At 39.8% G+C, this 26,949-nt stretch overlaps 1 protein-coding gene across 1 annotated transcript in view; it reads right to left on the reverse strand.

The window, feature by feature from the left end:
* Window positions 1–26,949, reverse strand: part of SLC22A15 (solute carrier family 22 member 15) — an 81,527-nt gene that overhangs the window by 48,771 nt on the left and 5,807 nt on the right. The window contains exons 2-4 of the mRNA XM_060202365.1: window positions 13,745–13,957; window positions 10,033–10,158; window positions 2,625–2,712 (exon numbers count right to left, since the gene is read on the reverse strand). Coding sequence (XP_060058348.1) covers window positions 2,625–2,712; window positions 10,033–10,158; window positions 13,745–13,957 — 427 coding nt within the window. The remainder of the gene's footprint in view (window positions 1–2,624; window positions 2,713–10,032; window positions 10,159–13,744; window positions 13,958–26,949) is intronic.

The raw sequence follows: 26,949 nt of genomic DNA on the forward strand, positions 1-26,949 counted from the left end.
TATAAAATTTTTGATTCTAGTTCCCAAGATGGCTCCAGAGGGTGACATCTGTGACTTATCATTCAGAACAAGCCTTTTCAACTGCATTAGCATCTACTTTAATGAAGGGACTTTTGAAAAGCCCCAGTGGATAAGACTAGTTGCCAGGGAAAGGATTTAAGTGAGAGGGGATTAGAACTATCAGCCCCAGCCACTAGGCTTCTGAATTGGGGTGGGGAATGCATACAGGATGAAGACACTTCAACAAGCATCTGTCAAAGATGCAGTGGATCATACCTATGTAATGAAGTCTTCATAAAAACTCAAAAGTGCCCCTGGTACCATGTAACAACATGTCCTACAAAATAACTATTTCGGTCATCTCCATCAAGAACAACAAAACTGGCCCTTTTGTGGGCCCCCGCATAGGACCTTGCCCTCAACTTCAATCAATAACGGTAGAGAATGTTCCATCCTCCCTTCGGAGGATGGACAACATACTCTATGCTACACCTGAGGAAGATGGGTCGATATTGGGGCAGCTTGGAACGTTCCTACTCATGACCACAGAATGTGAGCTCAGATCTGCGGGGATGCAGAGTTCACATAGGCTCCTAAGCTGAATATGGGCCCCAGACCAAATCAAATTTATGGGGTTTACAGTCAACAATATTTATACCCTTTTCCCATATTATGGAGCTACTTTCTTCCCTGATCCAGCTTTCTGTCCTTTCCCAGCCATGAGATCAACTCCCCAGACAATAACTTGGATCCACCTGCATATCAGATTTCAGGATCAGGGAAAAAACAAAATAGTATAGCCACAGGCCCCTTGGAATACAATTAAAATATGCCTACTAGCTATCTCAAAATGGAGGACCCCCAACTCTTCATCTGCACTATTCTAGCCTTTAGGTCCATGATTGTTCAACAATTTGTTTGGCTTTGTATGTTGACTCTCTTTCAGCCACCAGGTTCCGGATGCTAGCATGATGCCAACCACACTTCCCTGGACAGACAACCCCACCAATGTGTCCTGGAGCTCTGCTTCCCCAGAGCCCCACCCTACTAGGGAAAGAGACAGAAAGGCTGGGAGTATGGATTGACCAGTCAATGCCCATGTTCAGCAGGGAAGCAATTACAGAAGCCAGACCTTCCACCTTCTGCACCCCACAATGACCTTGGGTCCATACTCCCAGAGGGATAAAGAACAGGAAAGCTATCAGGGGAGGGGGTGGGATACGAAGGTCTGGTGGTGGGAACTGTGTGAAGTTCTACCCCTCTTATCCTATGGTTTAGTCAATGTTTCCTTTTTATAAATAAAATAAAATAAGTTAAATTAAAAAAGAAAATTAACTATTTTCCTAATAAAAGAACTTAAAAATAATGGATCAAACTCAAAAAAAAGGCCAGGCAGTGGTTTACTCAATAGAGCACACATATTACCATCATCAAGGACGGTGAGTTCAAGTGCCTGCCCTACCCCCAACCCTCAAAGTCAGGGATATCCTGTTTACCTACCATGGCCAATAAACAAGATTTGTATCTGTTTTGAATACCTTGAATTTTAAACACTTGTTGTTATGTTTTCTGTTTGTAGTATTTGTGTTGGTGTTTTCATGCCTTTAAAAATCTGGCCTACACCATCAGACTTCAAGTCTTGCTCATCGATTTTTGCTAGTCTGTTTATATGCCCAAGACATTTAGACTCACACTGATCTGTTTTGTATTAATGAGTGAGAAATAGCCAATTGACTACTTTACAATCAACTGTCAATATTTTGTTGACCACATTTGAAGAACTTCTTAAATCCATCCTTCTAACAACTGGACAGCTATCAAGTTGGACAGTGGTTCTAGGAAGGAGCCCAAGGGACGTTTGATCTGAAGATTCTAAATTTTGATTCTCAGGATGCAAGTTGCAAGAGACAAAGTGATTTCTAATAATTTTTCTTCATGTCAAAGCTGGTTAGGCCAATGCATCTTCCCATCTCTTCTGAAATGCATTCAGGAAATGACAAGAAAAAAAAAAGTAAAGCAAAGACATTGCCATATTTTCTAAATGCAAATTTGACAATGTGAATCTGACATCCAAGGGACCTCCTTTGTCAATAGAGGACTGGGGATGGCTGACTCAGGAATTCAGTTCAAGGATGTATGGCCATGTATTTATAGCAAACTTTCCACATTCCCAATTTCTGAACATTTGAGATTTGGACATCAATGATTATTTTTTTAAAGATTTTTAAAATATTTATTTATTTCCTTTTTGTTGCTCTTGCTGTTTTTATTGTTGTTGTAGTTATTATTGTTGTTAATGTTGTCATTGTTAGATACGACAGAGAGAAAGGGATCATCACTGCAGTCCTTGTGCTTTGCGCTATGTGCGCTTAACCCGCTGTGCTACCACCTGACTCCCATAAATGATTCTTTTATGTTTAACTTTTAACACTTTTCACATATAGTTTAAGTATTTGTTACAATATGTAATGTAAGCTGAAGATAGTTATTTTGTCAGAGCTCAGTTCAGATATAAAAGAGAATGATCACTACAGTATTTGAAAAAAATGTATCAGTGTGAACTATTTTTTAAGTTTTGGGATAAAGTTACTCCTAGCAGAACAGACACAATTGTTAGCTCATACTTCTGCCCATTTGGCCAATATTTAATTCCAAGGTAAAATTTGCACTTGGATATTGCCAGAAATCAGACAATATACCTAGGTATGATGACTATACGAAAAAAAGATGAGCTTAAATTTAGAATATCATGACTTTATAACTCACTTAAACCTTTAATTGTCTAGAGATTGTTAAATGAAAACTTATTAATTTTTTCAATAGTAAGTCAAATTCTAAAGCTGTGGCATGAATATTCTTTTTCTATGAACCCCATTATCAGCTGAAAAATCACTTGCAATGAGGAAAATCTACCTTTCTCTCCCTTCATATGAGCAGAGAAAGAATATGAGGACAAAAATATTTTTAGCTCAGGTTGAGCTAGCTGTAGTTTTGTTTATATGCACACCATAATCACTATGGTGAGGTCGTAAGTGGGTCACTTACTATATTAAACTTTTTAAAAAAAGGATGTGAGAAGATTAGCAGTAAAAGCACTGTCCAATCATCCACTCATCTAAAGGAAGTAGACCTCAGAAAAAATCAGGCACAACTGGGGACAGGCACCAGCAGCAGGTGCCTCTGAAATAAAAGATGAAAGAAAAATAAATATGGCAAATAGCAGTGTGAGTACAGAACCAGGTGCAACCCAGTGCCTTCCAACTCTTAAAGAGGGAGAGAATGTTAGGTGAGCAGAAGTGAACAGAGCTAAAACAGTACTATTGACTGGGTATTGATGAAGCATCAGGAGGGAGGTTTTCTAACATCTGGATTTTTCCCACATAGAGACTAAACCCCCCAAAAGGTCAAGTATTGTTGTAATTCAAGAGAATGCAGTTTTAGCTGCAATACAGAACATGGACAGGAAGTAACAGTAAGCAGGACCCATGCCAGTGTGGACAGGGTAGGGAGTCTAAGAAAGGAGAACTGATTTTTTTTTTTTTGCTATAAATAGACACCTGATCTGAGCTGACCTTGAATTAGCATTATTTGAAACTGCTAGCACAAATAAATACAAACACAGATTGAGTATAATTTAAAGTTTTGAAGGAAGTCACAAAATGTGTCATTAGCATTTTTTTTTTTTTTTTTTTGAAAATTAAAGCTGCCCTTGGTCTCTACCTGCAGGGGGAAATCTTTGTGAGTGGTGAAGCAGTGCTGCAGGTGTCTCTCTTTCTCGCTCTCTCTCCCTATCTCCCCCTGCTCTTTTTATTTCTGGCTGTCTCTAGTAAATTTTTTTTTTTTTAAATTAAACCTTACTCTTTATGGAAATACCACAAAGCAGTCATTTTTCTCATGTGATGATCTAAAAAAATTAGTTATTGCCAATCCTGGCCCTCCTTAGTCTTTAAAATGAGCCGAGACTGGACATGGTTTAGACTGGTATGGCTGTAAGTATTACAAACCTTCTCTAACCCAACAAGTATCTGTTAGAATAGGTTCTTATTAGCACCACTAGTCCCATTTTATAGATAATAAACATCTCAGACATCGCACACTAAAATTAGCAGTGAGTGTGGACCTGACCCAAGATAACTGTGTCAAAACCTTATTCTTTAAGTACTAGTTAAGTTTTGGGAATAACACTCAGATATGGCTTGGATATAACACTAAATTCAAGCATGTTGAACCAAAAGCACAGAATTCATCATGGACTGAGTAACCCTTAATCCTCAGCATGTATTCTATTCAAATCATTATAAATTAAATAATCTTCACTTCTAGAAGGAATACTAGAAAAGTGGAGACCTTCAGAATTTAGGGTACAAAATAGAGGCAGAGGTTGGCAGAAAGGAAAGAGGAAAGGGAAAAGGGATAAAAAAGAAACCTATGTGTCAAGGATACAGTTAAAGTTCTATGATCTATGTACACAGGGAAAGGCAGGGGTTGGGGAGAGTCAATTTTCAAAAATGTATTCGAGGGAATTTATTTGATTACATAATGCATGTGTTAGGTACAAATACCTATTACAACTAAGTCTTTTACAAATATTTTTATTTATTATTGAATAGAGTTAGAGAGAAATTGAGATAGGAGGGGGGTGAGAGAGAGGGAAAGAGACAGAAAAACACCTACACTCCTGCTTCACCACTCATGAAGCTTTCCCCCTGCAGGTGGGAATCGGGGGCTTGAATCTGTGTTCTTGTATACTATAATGTGTGCACTTAGTGCATACATTACCCAGGCCCAAAAACTTACAAATTTTTTTGATGATTTTTTTTTAAATCAGTGATTTAATAATGGCTTACAAGGTTACAGGGTATCTTACCATCCAACCAGCATAATTCTATGCCTTCTCTGCTTCCTCCTCCTCTCAAGGATAACCATCATAGTTCTCACAAAGTTGGTTTTTTTTTAAAGATTTTAAAAAAATATGTATTTATTCTCTTTTGTTGCCCTTTTTGTTTTTATTGTTGTGGTTATTATTGTTGTTGGATAGGACAAAGAGAAATGGAGAGAGGAGTGGAAGACAGAGAGGGGGAGAGAAGGACAGACACCTGCAGACTTGCAGACCTGCTTCACTGCTTGTGAAGCGACTCCCCTGCAGGTGGGGAGCGGGGGGCTCTAACCAGGATCCTTATGCCATCCTTGGGCTTTGCGCCACCTGCGCTTAACCTGCTGCGCAACTGCCCTACTCCCAGTTTTCACAAAGTTTTACAGATAGTTTCACTATTTTTTTTTGTCCTTTTTCATGTGTTTCAGTTCTTTATATTGCATATGAGTGAAACCATTTAGTAGTTGTCCTTCAAAGAAATGCAGGTCATTTAGTAAAGAGATATAAACTATAACAAGTGTCCTTAAGGGGGCTGAGTGGTGGCATATCTGGTTGGCACCTGGTTGAGCACACACATCACTGTGTTCAAGGACCTACGTTCAAAGGCCAGTACCCATCTGCAGGGGGGAAGCTTCACAAGTGGTTAAAGGATTCTTTCTCTCCCTTTCTATCTCCCTATCCTCTCTCAATTTATTTATTTATTTATTTATTTATTTATTTATTTATTTATTTATTTCCAGAGCATTGCTTAGCTCTGGCTTAAGGTGGAATGCAGGACTGAACCTGGGACCTTAAGCATTAGAGTCTGTTTGTATAACTATTATGCTATCTCCCTTTTCTCAATTTCTCTTAGTCTTTATCCAAAATAATAAAATATTTAAAAAAAGAATCCAAACACCAAACATCAAATTAAAGAACCTCAAAGTAAGAAAGATGAGAAAAACAAAAAATAATGTAGAAAAAAATGAAAATGTACTAAGAAAAATAACATCACTTATAAAGACATAGAGACTGTATACATTTAAATTGTTACACATAAAATATATATACAAGTTATACATAAGTGTATTATATAAAAATACATCTAAGAGCTTTTAAAACTGTCTTTGTCTCACTATTTTTTCCTTGAATATCCACTATCCATCTCTTTTTCTCCTTTCATACTATAAAGTCACATATTTCTAGTGGTTTATGTTTCTGGGTCTGTCTGACTGTGTATTACTTTGTTGAAACTTAAATGTCCCTTATTTCTTTCTCTGTGGCCCTCTTTTCAGTAACTCTTGCAAGGCAGGTCTCATAATGACAAATTCCTTTAGTTTTTGTATGATTAGTACTGTTTTGATTGCTCCTTCATATCTGAATGATAACCTTGCAAAATAAAGTATGTGTGGCTGACAGTTTTGTCTTTCGAAACTCTCCTGGCCTCCACGGTTCCTGCAGAAAAGTCTGATGTGAGTCTGTCTATACTGCTTTTATAAACACATTCTTCTTTTCCTTGGAATTTTTTAAATTATTTTCTTTCTCCTTGACTTTTGATAATTTCATAACAACGTGTCTAGGTATGGGTCTATTTGGGTGTAAGAATTTTGGTCCTCTCTGCTTCCTGAACATCTGTATCATGTCCTTATCCCAGATCTGGGGGGAAAAGTCCACTATTACTTCTTTGAATATAGTTTCTGCTCCTTTATTTCTCTCCTCTCCTTCTGAACCCACTATATTTCTGATATTTGCTTTTCTGGTAGAGTCTTCAATCTCTTAAAGAGTTGCCTTTTCTCTCCTATTTTGAAGTAAGAAAAAAAGTGTAGTCATTTTGTTGAGAATATGTATTGAATTATGCCTGTTAGTTGTTACATCTAGAAAACAAAGAGGAAGGCAGGGCCACATGGGTGTGATTAGCAGAGATCATTTTAGCATGAGTATACGACATAAAGCGGGGGGGGAAATGGGCTGTAATAATACAAGAACAGAAGATAATTCAAGCTGGTGTTTTTCTGAAACAGCTCGGATCCAGTTTCTTGGGACACGTGCTTGGAAGATGAAGAGCGGACTTATGAGAGAAATCAATTCATACTGTGCAGCCTATTGCTAGGTTTTTTCCTTTTTAACCTATTCTCATTGCAACTTAACTTTAATTATTGGCACTAAGATCTGAAAGTCAAGCTGCTAACATGGCTTTCAGGAACCTAGTAAAACCACCATTTATACCTATTCCAAAGTGATAGCTTTGTTTTGTCATTAACTTGAATAACAAAGTCTACATCCTTGACTTGCTATTTGACACTAGAATATATTCAAAGTATCCTTCACACCCTGTAACTCTGTTTTCAAGTTCTCTATTTTAATATGAAGTGACTCTTTGAAATTATGGATTTATTTCTTAACCCATTTCTCCATTTTAAATTGAGAATTTTGTATTTCTTCAAACTTCATGACAATGCAATTCCTAAATTCTTTCTCTGACAGCTCCACTGAATCTGCATTCTCAAGTGTCTGACCCTCATTTTGGCTACTCAAAACCACAGCCTTCCTAGTTTTACTTATCTATTTTGGTTTCTGTTGTTGGCACAGGGCTTAGCTTTGTATGTGAGTTGTATGTGGAGAGGAGTAGTTTTGAAGAAGTGATATAGTACTATAGTACCTGATGTCCCTTAAACAGAGCCCTAGTGTAGAGTGGGAAAAGATCCCAGAATGATTCTTGAAAGTGGGAACTCTGCTGTGAGCTCAAAGTCACTTTTCTCACCAGTAGAGCAGTTGGATTCCATTCACCACTGTCTCTATGCAGTTGGGACACTTCAGAGTTTGGTTGACTTCCATGCTGCCCTAAGGGTACAGTATTAAGTTCCCTGGTTCCCCTGATGGTCCCATAAGGTTTACTCAAGAGCTTCTACAGCTCTAAACAACAATCCTAAGCTCCCTTTTTTTTTTTTTTTTTGGTCACTCAGTTCTTGAGTGGTTCATATGAGCCCCTCAAATCCACCACATGGAGTTAAAGCAATTGCAAACAGCCATCCACTAGCAATGCAGTCTTTCTGCTGGAGTCTTTCTCTCCTTTCCTTCTTGCTTCCAGTGTCCATGTGCAATAATTAACCTTCAGATAGTGAGTGATATTTCTTTCTTTACCAGAAGTCCCAGTTATACTCTGATGAAATTCGTTAAGAGGTTTTAAAGTAGGTGGGTTTTTTCCTAAATATTTTATTTATTAATTAATGAGAAAGATAGGAGGAGAGAAAGAACCAGACATCACTCTGAGAGAGAGAGAGAGAGAGAGAGAGAGAAAGAAAGAAAGACATAATTTTCACTGCTTCCCTGAGTAGTACTGCACCTACTTCCCCTGCACTAGAACACAGACTACAGAAGATGTTTTTCCAGTAAGACTCTAGGGAGACTAAAGGGCAGTGAAGAGTCAGTGAATTTAGATACAGACCCTGTCTCTTCTCTGAACTACTGCTCATTGTTCCTGTTCCAGTTTTCCCTTGTGATCTAAATTACCCATTCTTTCCCCACCCTTCTTCAACCATCTGGTGACACATTGGCATAATAGTTGAGAATCATGCTATAACCATTTTTAAGGAAGAGGTAACGTATGGTAAAAAAAAAAAAAAAAAAAAGCAAAACAAACAAACAAAAACATTTACCCCGAATTTTTCCAATCACTGGATCCTTTGCCTCCCCCAAGGAGACTCTGCCCTCCTGTTCTCCTTGTTTTGGCCACAGACTAAATGACTCTGCATTACTCACACATGAATAATGTAGGACCACTGCCTTGCCACCACCCAGGGGAAGACATGCTCCCCAAAGAAAATAAACATTACTCATTCCACTGTGCTGCAGCCTCACACCTTAATTTTATGTACTGACTACACTCCATAGAGGCCCTGCCACTGTGCTCCATGTCCTCAAGCTCCCTCTCTGCCATCCCTCACTCCATCTTTGCTTCTGACATGATGGGTGATGAATTATGTGTTTACTTGTCTCCCTACTGCAATGTTGTAATTCTCTAAAAGACATATTTGTATACAAAACTCTTCCAACACAAATTAAATATTTGCTGAATTATTTATGTAATAAGGGGGAATGCTATAGCCTTTCAGGCAGCTTCACAGACCATACCTCAATGCCATGACTCTAAGCATCAAATTGTGGGTTTTATTAGCCAGCAGGACACTACTTAACTAGCCACTGTGGAGCCACTGGTCAACAATGAAGGGGTGGAGGTGGGGAACTGAAATTTGAAGAGTGTTCTTTCTTCTTAGAATCAATCTGACATGTAGAATATCTTGGTTTCATCTTTAAGCTCTATACTATTTACTATTGGGAGTCGGGCAGTAGAACAGTGATTAAGTGCATGTGGCTCGAAGCACAAGGACCGGTGTAAAGATCCCGGTTTGAGCCCCCGGCTCCCCACCTGCAGGGGAGTCGCTTCACAGGCGGTGAAGCAGGTCTGCAGGTGTCTATCTTACTCTCCCCTTCTATGTTTTCCCCTCCTCTCTCTATTTCTCTCTGTCCTAACAATGACAATATCAGTAACAACAACAATAATAACTACAACAACAATAAAAAGACAAGGGCAACAAAAAGGAAAATAAATAAATAAAATTAAAAAAATTAAATTAAAAAAATAAGAAGGGAGAAAAGGACTGGTTGAAACCTGATTGTAAAGGCAAATACTGTGTCATTAAATCACACATCTTCCAAAGGCTGAGAGATGAGAGCAGTGTGGACCCTGAAAGCACTTGCACTGACTCACAGACATCCATACTGAGAAGCACAGAGGGCCACATAGGGCTCACAGGACATCAAGGGGTCTGCAGGGGCCCCAGTCACTTGAAAAGTGACACCTAAATCCTTACACACCTTCTGGGTGGACCTGTTCATGACTCCAGTGTAGTCAATCAGCCTTCCTTGAAAGAGGGACAGGCACCAGGTGTGTGCAGGGCATGGCTGGCTTGGTCATCAAGAAAAAAAGAGATGAAGGCAGCTTCCCTGGACAGTCCAGTAGGACCAGACAAAATCAGCAAATAGGACTTGTCAGTATTTCAAAGCTGCAGCCCTGGAAAAAACAAACAGAAGCTTCCCCAACATTCCTGGGGAACCACTCTTGAGAATTCTGCACAGTCAATACACTGATGACCATCCTGTGGGAAAAAAAAAAAACAAACCACAGTTCTGATCATAATTTCTGTCAAACTCCAGGTCACCCCACCCCTGAATTTCCCATCAAAATATTTACAGCCCATGTACAGGAAAATCTCGCTTTGGGAGAAGATCAGGTAATCAGAGGTCTCCTGCGATTAGGGAGTGTGGACAGGGTATTTCAGGAACAGTTTCATGGTGATTAACTAACTTGCTTCATTTCAATGTAGTTGTCACTCTGAATTACCACTTAATGGATGAAGTGTGCAGGCTATAACAATCAGTACTTGAGGTGAGAAGGAAGCAAGACATTAAAAAAAATAGCCCCTAAAGCAATTACTGCAGTGAATTTTTCAAACAGTTTTAATTCTCTGTCTTCTGACCTCAGGGTATGGCTTGGGGAAAATGCATTAATCTCAAGATAATAATCAGTCAATTTCAGTTCTTCAATATCCACAATGATATTATAGATTCCAACCTGACTCTTTTTGGCTGCAAACACTAATTAAGCATGATAATTGTGTGTCTCCATGATATTTGGTGCTTTCTGAAGGAGTCAGAGCTCAGGGGGTAATTTGAATATAGCAGACATCAATTTGCTACATAAATTCACCCCAATGGCTATTAACTTCTTTCAAAATAGTCAGGACTCCTCGAGTAGAGGGTTCTTTCTCATTAATACCAAGTTAATCACATCTACATAACCTTTTACTCACCTTCCCCAAGCCCTCCTGTGAATAACTTCTACAAGGCCTGACATGAATGAAATAATATGCAGGGTAGAAATTTTAAAATGTGTATTTTTTAAAAACACAAACTTCTTAAATAATACAGACCCAAAGACCCTATCTTCATACTTATTTTCAGGAGTTTTATATGACTTGTTTTCTTTAATTTGATTTGACATCAAATAATTTCAATAAGAACCATTTTCAAGGTTGGCAGAACAGTTGACCTAGCACTGTGTTGCTTTGCCATGAACACAACCCAGCTTCAAGTCCATCCCCTCAGAAAGAGAGAGGCTTTGGGGGGTACAATGGTGTCTTTCCTTCTCTCCCTCTATCACTGTCTTTATTTCTGTCTTTGTCTCTGTCTCTGAAGAAGTCAACCTAAATAAAGTCCTGGTGATGGAAAGACAAAAAAATGTAAGTAAATACATACATACTTAAATACATACATATATTTAAGCTCTAGCATATTCAAGAGCTTTACAAACTTAGGCACAAACTAAGGGGACAGTTTCAATATTCTCACTTAGGAGATCTGAAGAAATGAAAAAATGAATCACTGTTATAAAGTCAAGCAGTGGTCTAGGAGGTGGTAAAGTGGATAAAGCATGGGATTCTCAAGCATGGGGTCCTGAGTTCAGTCCCTGCCATTCAGTGTGCTAGAGTGATGTACTGGTTTTCTCTCAAATAGATAGATAGATAGATAGATAGATAGATAGATAGACAGACAGACAGACAGATAGATACTTATTTTAAAAAAGAAAGAAATCAAGCAGCAGGTTTGGTTGGGATCGTGCTCCATTGTAATGACAGGGAACCCAGCTTGCCCTGCAGAGGTTGGTCCCCCAGATGGGTACCACCTAACAAGTGGTGGCCACCCCACCTGGCACCACATGGCGTTCTTCTCCTTAGTCACCACCCTCATCACTCTTTCTGTTGCTACCGTGACTCTGATGACTCTCATCACTTTGGTAGTGACAGCAGGAGGAAGCCGCTAATACCACATACTTCAAATTCCCCTGAGACTTGGAACCCCACCCAAACGAGGTTCCAGTGTCCACAGCAGAAGTACAGCATGTGAACCCAACTAGAGCTCATATACTAAATGAGGTGGTGAGGAAGGCACAGAGTGGGCACTTAACTTCTGCCTCAAAATGATATAAGGCATGAGGTTCTACACTAAACATGTGAAGCAGAGGAGTCCCTTTTGAGGGTTACCTGCACCCATCCAGAGAGGAAAGATGGGGGTAACTATTGCTATCAGGGCAGCAGGCTCCTGAGCTCTGTTCATGTGGGTGAACAGAGAATTAATATTTTTTAATATTTATTTATTTTCCCCTTTGTTGCCCTTGTTGTTTTATTGTTATAGTTACTGCTGTTGTGACTGATGTCGTCATTGTTGGATAGGACAGAGAGAAATGGAGAGAGGAGGGGAAGACAGAGAGGGGGAGAGTAAGATAGACACCTGCAGACCTGCTTCACCGCCTGTGATGCGACTCCCCTGCAGGTGGGGAGCTGGGCGCTCGAACCGGGATTCTTACAGGGTACTTGCACTTTGCGCATGTGCATTTAACCCACTGCATTACCACCTGGCTCCGAGAATTTTTTTTTTTAACTTTGATAGGGCAGAGAGAAATTGAGGAGGAGAGGTACAGAGTGAGAAAAAGAGATGCCTGCAGCACTGCTTCACCATTAGTGAAGGTTTTCCCCATAGACAGAGAGACAGGGGGGTTGAACCCAGATCCTTGTGTATGGTAATGAGTGATCCCAAAAGGGTGAGCCACCATCTGGCCCAGAATTATTAGCTTTCTTTAGCTCCCCTATGCTATCTTTATATTTTAATTATTTGTATTAATGATTAATAGTAATACTGATTTACAAAATTATAAGGTAACACGGGTATAATTCCACACCTTTCCCACTACCAGAGTTCTGTGTCCCCATTCCCTCCACTGGAAATTGTAGTAGTTCTCTTAAGATCACAAATATAGATTGATTGACTATTATTTCTTTTTTATTTTCCTTTAATTTTCCTTTTTCTTTCTTTTTTTCTTTCTTTTTGTTGTTTACTTGTTTGGGTTTTTTTAAATTGATTTAATTATGATCGACAAGTCTGTTGGATAAGCAGGGTACAACGCCACACAATGTCCACCACCAGAGTTCCATATCCCATCCCTCCCCTTGAAAACTTTCCTATTCTTTATCCTTCTGGAAGCATGGACCCAGGATCATTGTGGGGTGCAGAAGGTGGAAGGTCTGGCTTCTGTAATTGCTTCTTCACTGGACATGGACATTGGCAGGTAGATCCATACTCCCAGCCTATTTCTATTTCCCTTGTGCGGCAGGGCTCTGGAAAGACACGGTTCCAGAACACATTGGTGAAGTCATATATATTTCTCTATGATCTTGTCTTCTCTTCCTTTCAAAGCCTCTCCTGTCCCAGGGTTTCTCTTCAGCAAACTTTCTACTCTCAGTCTAGAAGGTATTGTCCTTACCAGAACCTTCTTGGCCAGCAAGGCTCCACCAAGGCCAGAAGTTGAGACTTTCTGGCTGCCCTGCGTGAGCCCATTTATTTATTGTGTTGTATAGTTACGGTGCTTTGGGAGGTCTAGGCAAAGGATGTAGGATTAAAAAGAAACTAAGGATGTTACAGATGCATCATTACATTTCTCTCTCTCTAGTTAATTTTTGTGTAAAAACGCATGGAAGTTTTGATTCACTTTTTTTTTTTTCAGAGCACTATACTCAGAATGTGGCTTTTTTAAAGTTTACATCTCACTTCATATAGCTAGTTTGGTAAGATGTACATCTCATTTGTGGTAAGAATTAAAAATAAGGTGTTTTCACATAATAGCCTTCTGGAACTCTCACGTTTACTGGAAAGTTACTTAAAGAGGAGGCTGAAATTTCAGTTAACATGATAGGCAGAGTGGCACCATCTGGACAGGAAGAGCACTCATTAGTGATGGGACTAGCCTGTTTTGGATGCCATACACAGTGCCCACGTTACCTCTGAGGCGATGGAGGTGAAGCTTCTGCTGAAGTGCACATGTTTGTGGACCTCGCTGCCATTCGCTGTCAGAAGCCAGTCACCCAGAGCCTGAGCTTCCCCTGCTGACAGGTTCCCATGGCTCTGATTCCGCAGGAGCTCAGCCAGGTCCCAGTAGTATGATGGTGTGGCCCCTACCAGTGCAATGAGGATGGCCTCCGTGGCCACGTAGAGCTGGAAAAGCAAACACAAAGCCATCTAAGTGGGAAACAGTCTATAAGGCTTAAAATTCATGAGAGGTTGCCTTCTTGCGGTGGTACTTTAGATGAGCTATGGAAATAAGACACATCAGAAACAAAGGACACAAACATTCAAAGGAAGCTTCATGGAGATCCGTATTCAGTCACCAGTCATACTACTTGTAAAACACTTTGTACTTTTCTCAAATTTTCCTTCTATGATTGAGGCTGTGGACAACACACGGAGATGGTCCCACACAGCAGGAAATACAGCACACAGCAAGGAAACCTCACTTCAAACACTAACATTCCAGTTATTTTCTCCTCAGTAAGATGCCCTCAGTTCAGGTAAGCAGTTACATAGATGTCAGAAGTATCTTGGTTTTAGATTCACAATCCAAACAAGAAGACACTTTGTAGTATAGTTAAATGTTTCCAGTAGCAGCACAGAAATGAGGTGGGGGTGGGGCCTTTACTAGGCAGCAGAGCATAATATCTACTTAAGTAGGTACAATTTTTAAAATAAAGTATAATGTTAAAATAAAAATAATTAGAGAGATTCAGAATCCCAGGAAAAAATATTCACTTTATAACCTCTAGCTATCTTTAATCATTATTACATCTCAACATCATTTCCCTTCCCCAAGGAAAGAATGTCTCATTCATTTGTTTATGTAAGAAATAATTATTGAGCACAGATGTCATTTGCTACTATTTGCCCCAAACCTTTTCAGAGGAGACAGAAAGGAAGAGGAGGAAAGGGAGGAGAGGGGAGGGAAAGGGAGGGAAAGGGAAGAAAAGAAACCATAGCTCCAACCTTTCCTTCTCTGCAATCAGGCTTGAACCTGGGTTGCACATATGGCAAAGAAACACACTATGCAAATGAGCTATTTTACTGGCCCTGTTGTGGGCTTTATAGCTATTCACAATTTTTGTTTGTTTTATTTAAGAAATAGCAAGTTTCTGGAGAACTCTCAGAAGGCTAGAAAATAGACCTACCCTATGAACCTAAGGAACCAAACATACCCATCCAAAAAGATCTGTGTATACCTATGTTCATAGCTGCACAATTTGGAAGCAACCCAGGTGTCCAACAACAGATGAGTGGCTGAGCAAGTTGTGGTATATATACACAATGGAATACTACTCAGCTATTAAAAATGGTGAATTCACCTTCTTTACCCCATCTTGGATGGAGCTTGAAGAAATTATGTTAAGTGAAATAAGTCAGAAACAAAAGGATGAATACAAGATGATCTCATTCTTGGACCGAAGTTGAAAAACAAGATCAGAAGGAAAAAAACTAAGCAGAACTTGGACTGGAACTGGTGTGTTGCACCCACGTAAAAGCAAGTTTCTTAGAATTTAATTGCATTCAAGAAAACTTAGAGGGCTGAGGAGATAGCATACTGGTTATGCAAAAAGCCTTTCATGCCTGAGGCACCTCAAATTTAATCCACAGCTTCACATTAGCCCAGAGCTGAGCAGAGCTGGGGGGGGGGGGGAGCGGGGGTGAGTGAATAAATAATAACAATTTAAAAAAAAGAAAACTTTAATCATTATTAGGAGTCATTTACAATTACGGTAATGTTTAGAATTGGTTAAAAACAAAAGCTTCATTACTCTGCCACCAGGTTCCAGATGCCAACCACACTTCCCTGAGCAGATGACCCGACCTCACCGTGTCCTGGAGCCCCGCCTCCCCAGATCCCTGCCCCACTAGGGAGAGAGAGACAGACTGGGAGTGTGGACCGACCTACCAACACCCAAGTTCAGCAGAGAAGCAATTACAGAAGCCAGACCTTCCACCTTCTACACCCCAGAATGATCCTGGGTCCATACTGCCAGACAGATAAAGAATAGGGAAGCTGTCAAGGGAGGGGATTGGATATGGAGCTCTGGGAGTGGGCATTGTGTGGAGATCCTCTTATCCTATAGTCTTGTCATTGTTTCCATTTTACAGATAAAAGTTAAAAAAAAAAAAGAAAAAACACAGAATGCACAATTATTTCTATTTTATTTTAGTTAATTTTTGTTTTCTTTGTTTTGTCCTTTCCTTCCCACTTTGGGTGAAGCAGTTGTGAGAATGTCAAGTAGAAACTAAAGTAAACAAGTGAAGTAAACTATAGAACTTAGTTCAAAGCAGAGAATTCTCCTGGGTCAGTACAAGTTTCTTTAAACTTTCACTTTATAACATACTTTAATATCTGGCATTATTCATTTCCATGTTTCCCTCCCCTTCTTTGTAACTACTGTGTTTTACTTTCAGCTCATTCCAGTTTAATAATTAAATCACTGTGCAAGTAGATGAATTCCACAACCTTATTTTGCACTTCTCATGTCGTATCTATACCCACTTAGCTTTCCTAGGCAACCGTAGTTCTTTAGCTAGTGTTTACTGGTTTATCTTTTTACTTCATTGTGTCTGCTCTCAATTTTGTATATTTAATGAATGAATTAATGAATGAATTTTTACCTGAGCATTACTCAGCTCTGGTTTATGGTGGTTCGGGGGGGTTGAACCTACAACTTTGGAGCCTCAAGCATGAAAGTCTCTCTGCATAACCATTATGCTTCCTACCCCCACCCTCATCAATTTTATATCTTTGTGTTTCATGTCTAGTTGAAATCACCTAACACTTTATCCTTCTAGCATGTAGGCTAGAAAATCCTCTCATATTCCTACTTTACCGTGAATCACAAAAGCTAAACGATATTTCACTGTGTAAATGTAACAGTTTCCTTATCTAATTTTTTTTCCTTAGAAATGCTGTTTTATTTTTGCAGTGCTTTAATTCTCTTTGAATGTTTTATTAGAAAGTAATGCTCTAGGGGTCTGATATGGTATACTTGGTTGATACAATTGGATTTATACGTTGTTGATCCCTATGCATTTTTTTTATGATATAGATTTGTATTTACTCATTGAAGGTGTTTTTTTCCCCTAACTTAAAACTTAGAAGGGAAATACAGTATTAGTTCCACAGGGAGACTTTTACTTTCCATCCCCTCCCTTTCCCTTACCTTTCCGTGTGTGTGTGTGTATGTGTGTGTGTGTATTATTGGATAGAGACAAAGAAAAATTGAGAGAGGTGGGGGAGATAGGGAAAGACAAAGATAGACACCTGCAGTCCTGCTTCACCACCTGTGAAGCTTCTCCCTGCAAGTGGGGTTCGGGGGCTTGGACCCAGGTTCTTGTGCATTGTACTATATGTGCTTAACCAGGTGTGCCACCACCTGGTACCTACCTCCCCTTCCCTTTTCTTTCCTTTATTTGGCACCAGGATTATCACTGGAACTTGGTGCCTGTATAACAAATTCACTGTTCCTGCTGGGCCTTCCTTTCTTCTTTCTTTCCTTCCTTCCTTCCTTCCTTCCTTCCTTCCTTTGATAGGAAAGAGAGAAATTGAGAGGGAAGGGTAATAGAGAGAAAGAGACAGACACCTACAGTACTTGCTTCATTGCTCCTGAAGCTTCCCAGTGAGCATCTGGGGTATGAACCTGGGCCCTTACATATGGTAATATGTACACTTAATATGGTAACATGTACATGTTAATATGGTAACATGTACATGTGCCACTGTTTGAACCTCAACAATCTTTTCTTTAAGAATATTTCATTTCTTTATTTTGGATACAAACAGAGAGAAATCAAGAGAGAAAGGGAGATAGGAAGCACTGCTTCACCACTTGTGAAGCTTCCCCCATGGCGAGGATTATGGGCTTAATCCTGGATCCTCATGCATTGTAACATGCATACTCTAATCCTATGTGTCCCCTCCCACTAGGCACACACACAGACACACATACACACACACACACACACACACACACACACACACACTCCAACTTAGAACCCGCGGTCTTAAAATACCTTTACAAAGAATGTGTCGGTAACGTACAAAGCATGTGATTCTCTACAGTGTGTAGTAGCTCTCCCACTGAATGGATGAACTGACTGAGGCACAGAGAGCTGGAGGGACTGTCAGCAATGCTGTCACCATTCACCAGCAGACTCCCAGCTCCTCCCACAACACAATATAAGGGCACACTCAGCTAAAGAGGTAAAAGAGGTAAAAGCAGAGCAATTTGTCACAAGTAGATGATGGGATCACTGTCAAGGAAAGAGAAGAGAAGTCATGACATTGCTTGCGTCATAAAATAAAACTAATGTAAAACCCAAGAGGTGATTTTCCATCTGGAGGAGGGCCACAAGGATCGGAGGCAGCCCTTATCTATTCTGCGTCAAATGACTGTGGGTCTCTCGAGATGCACAAAGCTGCCATGGGTCAGTCTGTGTGAGTGATTTACTGCGAACTGCACAGGAAAACGTGTTTCCAGATTTATATAGCTTCCTGGCCCCTATTTGCATGCTATTAAGGAAGTTTTGGAACAGGAGGCAATCAGCTTATAAAAATAAAAAACCTTAATAATTGCAAGAACAAATAGATTACACATTTAGTAGCAGTGATAATTACAAAACCACTTACATCCATTATGGTAACTGCCCCTCCTGATTAAAATTTGCTGAACTTTAATTGATGGCTTAAAAAAATGGTGCAAAGAAAGTCAGGAGATAACACAAAACAGATGTTCTGGCAAGCTCACAGCTTTCAATCAGGCAAAGCAAACTAGTCATGGTTTCTCTCTAAATGTGCCTTTCCTGTCTATTCCTACCAATAACCTCACCTAGAAGTTCTTTCTCCCGCTGTGACTCTCTGAACCTTCGTTATCCTCCAAATACAGCTCAGATGCCACCATTTCCAGGCTGTCTCCTACCATCTGGCCTTCCTTTCCAACCCCTTTAGACGCCCTTTCCTTCTGCTCAGCTTCCCGAAGCACTATCTACATATTTCCTACAGGACATACCATCTTCTTCACTGCAATCCACTATTGTATTTAGCTTGCCTTATTTTTCTGAAATAAACCTTCCATAAGTGTAGGGTCTATGTCTGATTCACATTTGATCTTCTAGAGCAAATAACCCAGGTACATATTCAACTAGTGAACAAATGAATGAAAAAATGGCCAGGAGGACACACGATGAGCTTCAGTGATGCTAACTATATGCCACACAGGTCTTCTAAGTGCTTGTTGAAAATACATATTTTTTTCAGGACTGTCCTAGGATAAGCCATTTCCTAGCTACAAGAGGAAATGGCTAACAGGGCTCTGTAATCAGATCACCTCTTTCACTGTGAAGGTTTCTGTCCTTGGCATAATGCACAGAAGCAGTTCAAAAGCAAAGATCTAATACCAACTGGTACCCCTATTTATAAGGAGCAGTGAAACCAAGTTAACCAGTACACTGTTTCAGTTGGTATTATTCCTAGCAATCTGCAAATGAACTTTCTGCCTTTCTCATCTCTGCCCTCAACACCCCACTAATATTTTCACTGCGCACCCCAAGCACATGTTCATGAGCGCGCACACACACACACACACACACACACGCTCACCTCAACTGAGTACCACAGCTATTGACGTTACCAGGGATTCAGAAACACACAGCAATTCCCTGAAGTGCCAACCTCTGCAAACCAGATTCAGCCTTGTCATCATCTCTTATACACAGGGCCGTGCTTGTTTTTGTCCAGGATCAGAGAGTCAGAGTAGGCAAGCAGCTATGAGACTGTGTGATGAAAGTTATGATGAAATGAAAAATCCATAGGCTGCTGGTGGAGCCCCACTTCTCTATCCCAGTATCCAGAGTGGTGGGCTCTGACTGTAGCCAACCTGTTCTCACCTTTATTGTCAGCACCTTGATGGACTCTGTTTCTAACCAAACAGCTTGTGCCACGCCCAGTTTGAAACTGATGAAAGCTGGTTATAGCTGCACAAGTTTGTGCGGGTCTGGCAGGAATTGGCCTGTAACTGTTAATGTGAAATAAACGTAACTCCATGCCTTCCATGTGGCCTCAGTTCTCGTTCTTTGGTTACTTTTGAGCTATATTATGGAATTTTTATTATAATGAGAGGGGGCATCATGTGGACTAAGTGAATGACAATGTGTAAGTATTGATTCCTGTTAAGTTCTCTAGACCAGAGCCACTGATACTAGACCAAGTCACATGCTCACATGCACTCAAAGAAGGTGTGACACTTAGCTTCCAGGGAGAAGTGACATCTGCACAGGAATTGTATAGGGCTTGCCTACCTTGGTTGGCTTTCTTCAACTGTGACAGTATCACAGAGCTGACATCCTGTTCCTTTCCCCCAAAAGGACAAATCTTCTTCCCTTTGATAAGCTACAACTACTGCAACACACATTCACCCACATATTCTTGTCTAATGAATTGCACCCATCAGCAGATGGGCCTTAAAGCCACAATGAAAAACTGCCATCCATTCTCCATCCAAGTGGGACTAATGACATCTCAAATAAATCATCTCTAGCACTACCTCCAAGGAAGGAAAACAAGTGCCCACAGATGGCTAGATTCTTTTCCCCCCTTTTCAATGTGATTATAATTAGAAAAAATGACTAAAATGCATGGAGGGGGTGAAATTTTTAAAAGTTGCAAAAAGTGAAGGTTTTCAAAAGTGACTTGATACCAATACCATTATAAGTTTTTCTAATACTCAGGAAGCTAAGAGTCTCCCACAAATTAGCTCATCACAACATCCTTGCTATGAAGTCATGGCAGGTTCAGTGTTTGTGTTGTAAAGTTGGAAAAATGAGAAAACATAGTGACTAACTCACTCAAGATTATGTCTAGCACTAATAGCAAATCCAGGAAGAGAGTGGGACTTAACTTTGGAGCCAAAGCCTTTCTCGGAAGGGGGAAAAAAAAAACAGGAGAAAGAAAGAAAAAAAAAACCCTCAAGGATGATCTTGTTGTCATTACCGTTAGTTTTGCACTGAGCACTCAGTTATTTCACTGACTCAACTGAGAACAGGATATGAGAGCAAGATCATTAACATGAGACAGAACCAAAAGCTCTGTGCCCAGCACAAAGCGGATACTCAAAAAATATTTGTTGGAGAGGCAGAAAGTGGCTCATCCAAAAGAACACACACTTCTTTAGGATGCACAAGGACCCAGGCTCAAGTCCCCATTACTACATGGGAGCACTGTGCATTGGGGAAGTATCACAAGTGATGAATAAATGCTATAGTGTCCCTCTTCTCTCTCTCATTTCTATTTATGATTAAAAGGAAAAAATGTTTGCAGGAGAGAAGGAATAGTGCATATACAAAGATACATATATACATATATGCATCCATATGGAGATAGATGATAATAGATATACATACATATATTTTCTGGGTGACTTACTGATACTCTCTATCTTTACATTAAAATCTTATTAATATGTCCTGAATAACTGATGTCTATAGGCCTTGTTTCTTCCCTGATTCTAACCCATCTAATAAAATGCCACCACATCAGCCTTCTGAGACATTTTCCATGAAAAGCATCCAGTCAATATACATTAAGGAATCAGTGACATCTTTCCTTACTTCGATATCTCAATGTAAGAAGTAAAAACTAAAAATGAAAGCCACCCCCCCCCCCCGCCACCAATGTGCTACCTTCCCCCTCTTCCCTTAGTCTATGCTGATAAGACTGAATCTGTGTATCCAATCCATGAAGAAAAGGGCAGCTTCAAACCTGCTAGGGAATCAATATTTGACTGTGATCTCTGGGTGATGTGTGCCAACATGGTAGACCCAGGTTGGGCCAACGCCTGATTCTGCAGAATCGAACAAATTGTCTCCCTTCTTGCCTTTCTCAAGTCTCCCAGGGAAAATTTTATTTCTAACACCATGCCCATGGTCCATGTGCTAATTAATTCTTAAGCTTTCTGTACTAGCCAATTCAATTCTCCCAACATGATATGCACTGTGTGATGGGAAAAGTACGTGAAATCTGTACACCTGAACTAAAACCCATGTTCCAGTAAACTTTCAGCAAATTGACACTTCTTTATAAAACTTTATTATTTCTTAAGCCTGGACACAAGCAGTACATGAGCAGTATATCTTTATCTCACTCATTCATATCTAGCTATCATATTCTGAGGGTCAAATCAAATGCCAAAAGTAAATTGTTCAGGACCATATAAGCAATGCCCATCGGTGTCTCCAAAATATGACTTTATGTCTTTATTTAACTATACCGATATGTTAAAACTCTAATTTTCTAATGATTTGTCATCTACTGAAGCCTAATTTATACGTCTGTCCCTTCAAAAAACACAACTGACTACTGTGTACACGTCAGTCTTTGATACATCTTGTTACATAATTCCTTACAGAATGGTGCAGCAAAAAGGAGGAGGAGGAGAAAAACCAGTAATTCTGGAACTTAATTTTGGTGTTGAAAAAATTATTTAACTGTTTGCATCTGCTATTCTCTTTCTCACTCTCCCAAGTGAAATGGGAATACCACCACTGACCAACTTCCTTCTTTTAGTGTAGTTTAATTTTTTTAAAAAAGTGAGAACCAATACTTTACATCATTTATGTGTCTCAGGTTATAATAATGATGAATTAAGAAATAATCCTTCTTTCTGAGCATATGCATACATTAAAGTGAAGATAATGCATATTTCAAGAGTCATAAATACAAAGCAAATCTTGATAAATGCAATGTTAGTCATAACAGAAATGATGTCCATGAGAACATAAAGAAAATGAATGTGAATTCCTAAAGGGAGAATTAAAAAAAAAAAGCTACAAATGTGATGCCAAAGACCATTAGGAATTCAATTAAAAAAAAAAATCAGGGGGAGGGATTCTTAAGACTTAAAAGTAGTTCAACCAAAGTTAGGAAAGTAAACACTTAAACACTTTTAAGGTCCTATGATAACTTATAGGGTTAGCTTAGCTTTTTCCAAACTCTAGTCCTCTGAAAGCTGCCTGCAAGAGTTTTGCAAATGTCCAGTTTCTGTCTTCTATTATTTATTTATTTACTTATTTCCTCCAGGGTTATTGCTAAGGCTCGGTGCCAACACTACGAATCCACTGCTCCTGGAGTCCTTTTTCTTTCTTTCTTTCTTTCTTTCTTTCTTTCTTTCTTTCTTTCTTTCTTTCTTTTTTTTCTTTCTTTTTAGGACACAGAAAAATTGAGAGAGGAGGGAAAGATAGATCAAGAGAAAGACACCTACAGACCTGCTTCACCACTTTAGGAAGTGACTCCCCCTGCAGGTGGGGAACCAGGAGGCTAAAACCGGGATCCTTGAGCAAGCTCTTGCGCTCCATACTATGTGCGCTTAACCCAGTGCACTACTGCCCATCGCCTCTGTCTTCTATTATTTAACATTCCATTTCAGGAAATTCAAAATATAAATTTGGGGCTGGATGGTGGCACACCTGGTTGAGTGAACATATTACAATGCAGAAAGACCAGGTTCAAGCCCCCAGTCCCCACCTGCAAGGAGGAAGCTTCACTAGTGGTGAAACAGTGCTGTGTTTCCCCTTTTCTCTCTCCCTAGTCCCATTCCTCTTTCAAGTTCTCATTGTCCTATCAAATAAATGGAGATATTTTAAAAGCCTTTGTTTAAAAAATTAAATGTAAGTATACCAAAAAAGTAAGAAAAGAATTATCACTGTATATATGACATCCCAGATGGAACTATGAAAATAAAACATAGGGGTCGGGCAGTGACGCAGTGGGTTAAGTGCACGTGGCGCAAAGTGCAAGGACCAGCAGCTTAAGGATCCAGGTTGGAGCCTCAGGCTCTCCACCTGCAGGGGAGTGGCTTCACAGGCGGTGAAGCAGGTCTGCAGGTGTCTATCTTTCTCTCCCCCTCTCTGTCTTCCCCTCCTCTCTCCATTTCTCTCTGCCCTATCTAACAACGAACAACATCAACAATGGTAATAATAATAACCACAACGAGGCTACAACAACAAGGACAACAAAAGGGGGAAAATGGCCTCCAGGTGCGGTGGATTCATGGTGCAGGCACCGAGTCCAGCAATAACCCTGGAGGAATAATAAAAAAAAGAAAACATTACATTATGATGCCCAGTATTGGCTAGTGTGTTTTTTATTTAAAGTGAGCAATAAGAGCTATGTGGGGACATAGGGTTTGGGGATGGATGAAAGCAAAGAAGCAGCCATTTTGTTTGTTATGCAGGAGAAGCAGGGGCAGGTGCCTTTGTGCTTCTATCTTCATATCCTTGCTGCCTCATCTTGCCAGTGCAACATAGCAACTGTTCTTGCAACTGAACTACCATCTTGAGGACCCTTTTTCAGCTTCTGACACTTGGGCTAGGAGTGTGGATTAGTTCTTCATTTCATCATAGTTATCTCTCTTTCCCTCTCTCTCTCCCTTCCATATATCCCATCTCTCTCTCTCTCTCCCTTCCATATATATATATCCCTTCCATCTGTTTCTGTCTTTATACAAAATAAATAAATATAAAAATTTAAATTTAAAAAATTTTAAAAGGAGAGAGAGAACAAAAGTGAGATTCTATTCCTGCAAATATATATATATATATCTTCCTCATGAACACCATGTAGAAACATAATGATAGGTGAGAATGACAGCAGTAATGTACATAATACAATCAAGGGTCAGTAAGAATGGATGAAATAGTCACTTTCATTTCATCAGTTCATCTAGAGAGAATGAGAAAAATAAAGTCAGAAGAAATTTGGGCCAGGAAGAGAGGTAAACATGAAGACATGAAGGCTGAAGTTTCAGAATAATCTGATAGGCTGGCTTGCGTGGGTTCTAGAACTGTGAAAAAAAAAGTGGAAGTTTGACTGGCAACACATTACAAAAAAGTAAGCAAATGATGCTGTACAGTGAACACAGTGCTACAGCCATTAAAAACATATTTATGAGAACATCAAGGCATTCACAAGATTGTTAAGTGAAATCAAGTGAGATAAAATTTCCCAAGGAAAATAAGACAAATTTACATTTTTGTCTAATAAAAACTCTTAAGAGCACTAATTATATCAACAGGTATGCTTGTTTAACTTTAGGTGTTTTTTTTTTGGGGGGGGGCCTCCAGGGTTATTGTTGGCGCTTGGTGCCTGCACTATGAATCCACTGCTCCTAGAGGCCATTTATCCCATTTTTGTTGCCCTTGTTTATCTTTGTTGTTATTACTGTCATTGTTGTTGGATAGGACAGAGAGAAATCGAGAAAAGAAAGGAAGACAGAGAAAGGGAGAGAAAGAGAGACACCTGCAGACCTGTTTCACCATCTGTGAAGCACACCCTTTGCAGGTGGGGGAGCTGGGGGCTTGAACCGGGATCCATACGACAGTACTTGCACTTAGAGCCATGTGCGTGTAACCCACTGTGCCACCGCCCAGCCCCTGGCTTTTCTTTTTTATATTGTCTTCTTTTTCCAGTCACCTTATACAGTTTGAGTACCATACATTCCCCATGAAAGCTGATCTTAGTTTCTCTTTGCACATTTGGTCAAGGAAATCAGAGAGGCAATTCCTAAGCTGTGTGTCTTTGGATTTGATGGCTCTTCCTTCTATTGCAATCTCTAACTGTGGTGAGTTTTCTGAAAACATCAAGGTCAATACTAATATAATTCTAATTTCCAGGAATTGGACAATGTAAAAAAAATTCTGAATTTAGAAAACATATGAATTGAATTTTCAAGAATCTGATAACTTCCAATAGAATGAAGATTGAGTCATTTGCCTAAAACCACTCTGTTTTCTCAGCATAGAGGCACAAGCTTCAAATTTTCAAACTTCTGTCTGCTATGTTCACATTGTTTACATTTTATATGCATCTTTGGAAAACAATACCTTCTTTATTGGGGCAGCTGTGAGCAGCCTTTTCCAGGCATAATGGTGAGGTTTGAGTGCTGCAGTTGGACTACTTCCTTCCCAGTGCAACTAACATTCCAATGATTGAGATGTTCCATGTTCAAAGGAGCTCCTTAAACATTACCTCCTTGCATACTGCTGTATAGGCTCCATGGGTAGAAACCTGGGGGAGCGGATTGAGTTGTAGCTTTCTCTACATGACTCCAGGGGGCAGTGTCTGTCTAGGCATCCATAGCTATTTTGAAGCACACAAGAGGCAAGAGAGATGAAGGTCTCTTTGTCATACTGTCCTACTCACCTGAAGGATGGTAGGAACACCAGCAGTTTCCCCAGATTAACAATCCTTCAGGAAACTCAAGTGCCAGGCCATAGAAGTAACTGGCAAAGCAAATCTGAGGGCATACAACTTGTTCAGTTTTGCAGATGACCCTGCTAAGGGTCATGTGTTCCAAATCATGAGAGAACAGTTCTCATTCATGCTATAGGTTCTAGTCATGGCTCAACTCCAGGGTAGGATGAGTTGAGCTTGTACTGTAAGGGATGGTTTTAATGAGTGCAATACAATGGGGTCTTCACTAATGATGACATAAGCTTCTTCACTTGCTTATGTTAAGAGTTTAGAAAACCCAGCTAATTCACCTCAGTGACAACTTATCAAAATGTTATTTTCTTATGCATTTGCAAGCAGATAAGAGAGACTAGTTGTGACTGCATTCTAAACCAAATAGTGGCATAGTCTGAACAAAACAGTCAGCTTCACCTTCCTAAGTGTTAAATAGTCACCATTCACAGTCATAACCGATTAAAGGAATATCAATAAAAGAATACACTGATTCTGGAGGCATGAAAGTGGTGAACACATTACTACTATAAGTAAGGATCCAGGTTCAAGTGCCCAGTCTTCAGCTCCAAGGGGGAAGATTCATGAATGACTGAGCAGTGCCACAAATATCTCTCCTCTGTCTTCTCTTCTCTTTGTCTGTCTCTCCCTATCTCTCTTTCTCTCTCTCTCTCTGTATCCCTCATATTTATCAAAAATAAAAGGGGTCTGGTTGTGGCACATGTGGTTGAGTACATACATTAGAGTCCAAGGACCTGCATTCAAGACCCCGGTCCCCACCTAGCAAGGGGAAACTTCATAAGCATTGAACAGTGCTACAGCTATCTCTCCTTCTCTATCTCCCATTTCTCTCCCAATTTTTCTGTCTCTATCCAGAATATAAATAAATAAA

The sequence above is a fragment of the Erinaceus europaeus genome, chromosome 11 (assembly GCF_950295315.1).
Source record: "Erinaceus europaeus chromosome 11, mEriEur2.1, whole genome shotgun sequence".
Lineage (NCBI taxonomy): Eukaryota > Metazoa > Chordata > Mammalia > Eulipotyphla > Erinaceidae > Erinaceus > Erinaceus europaeus.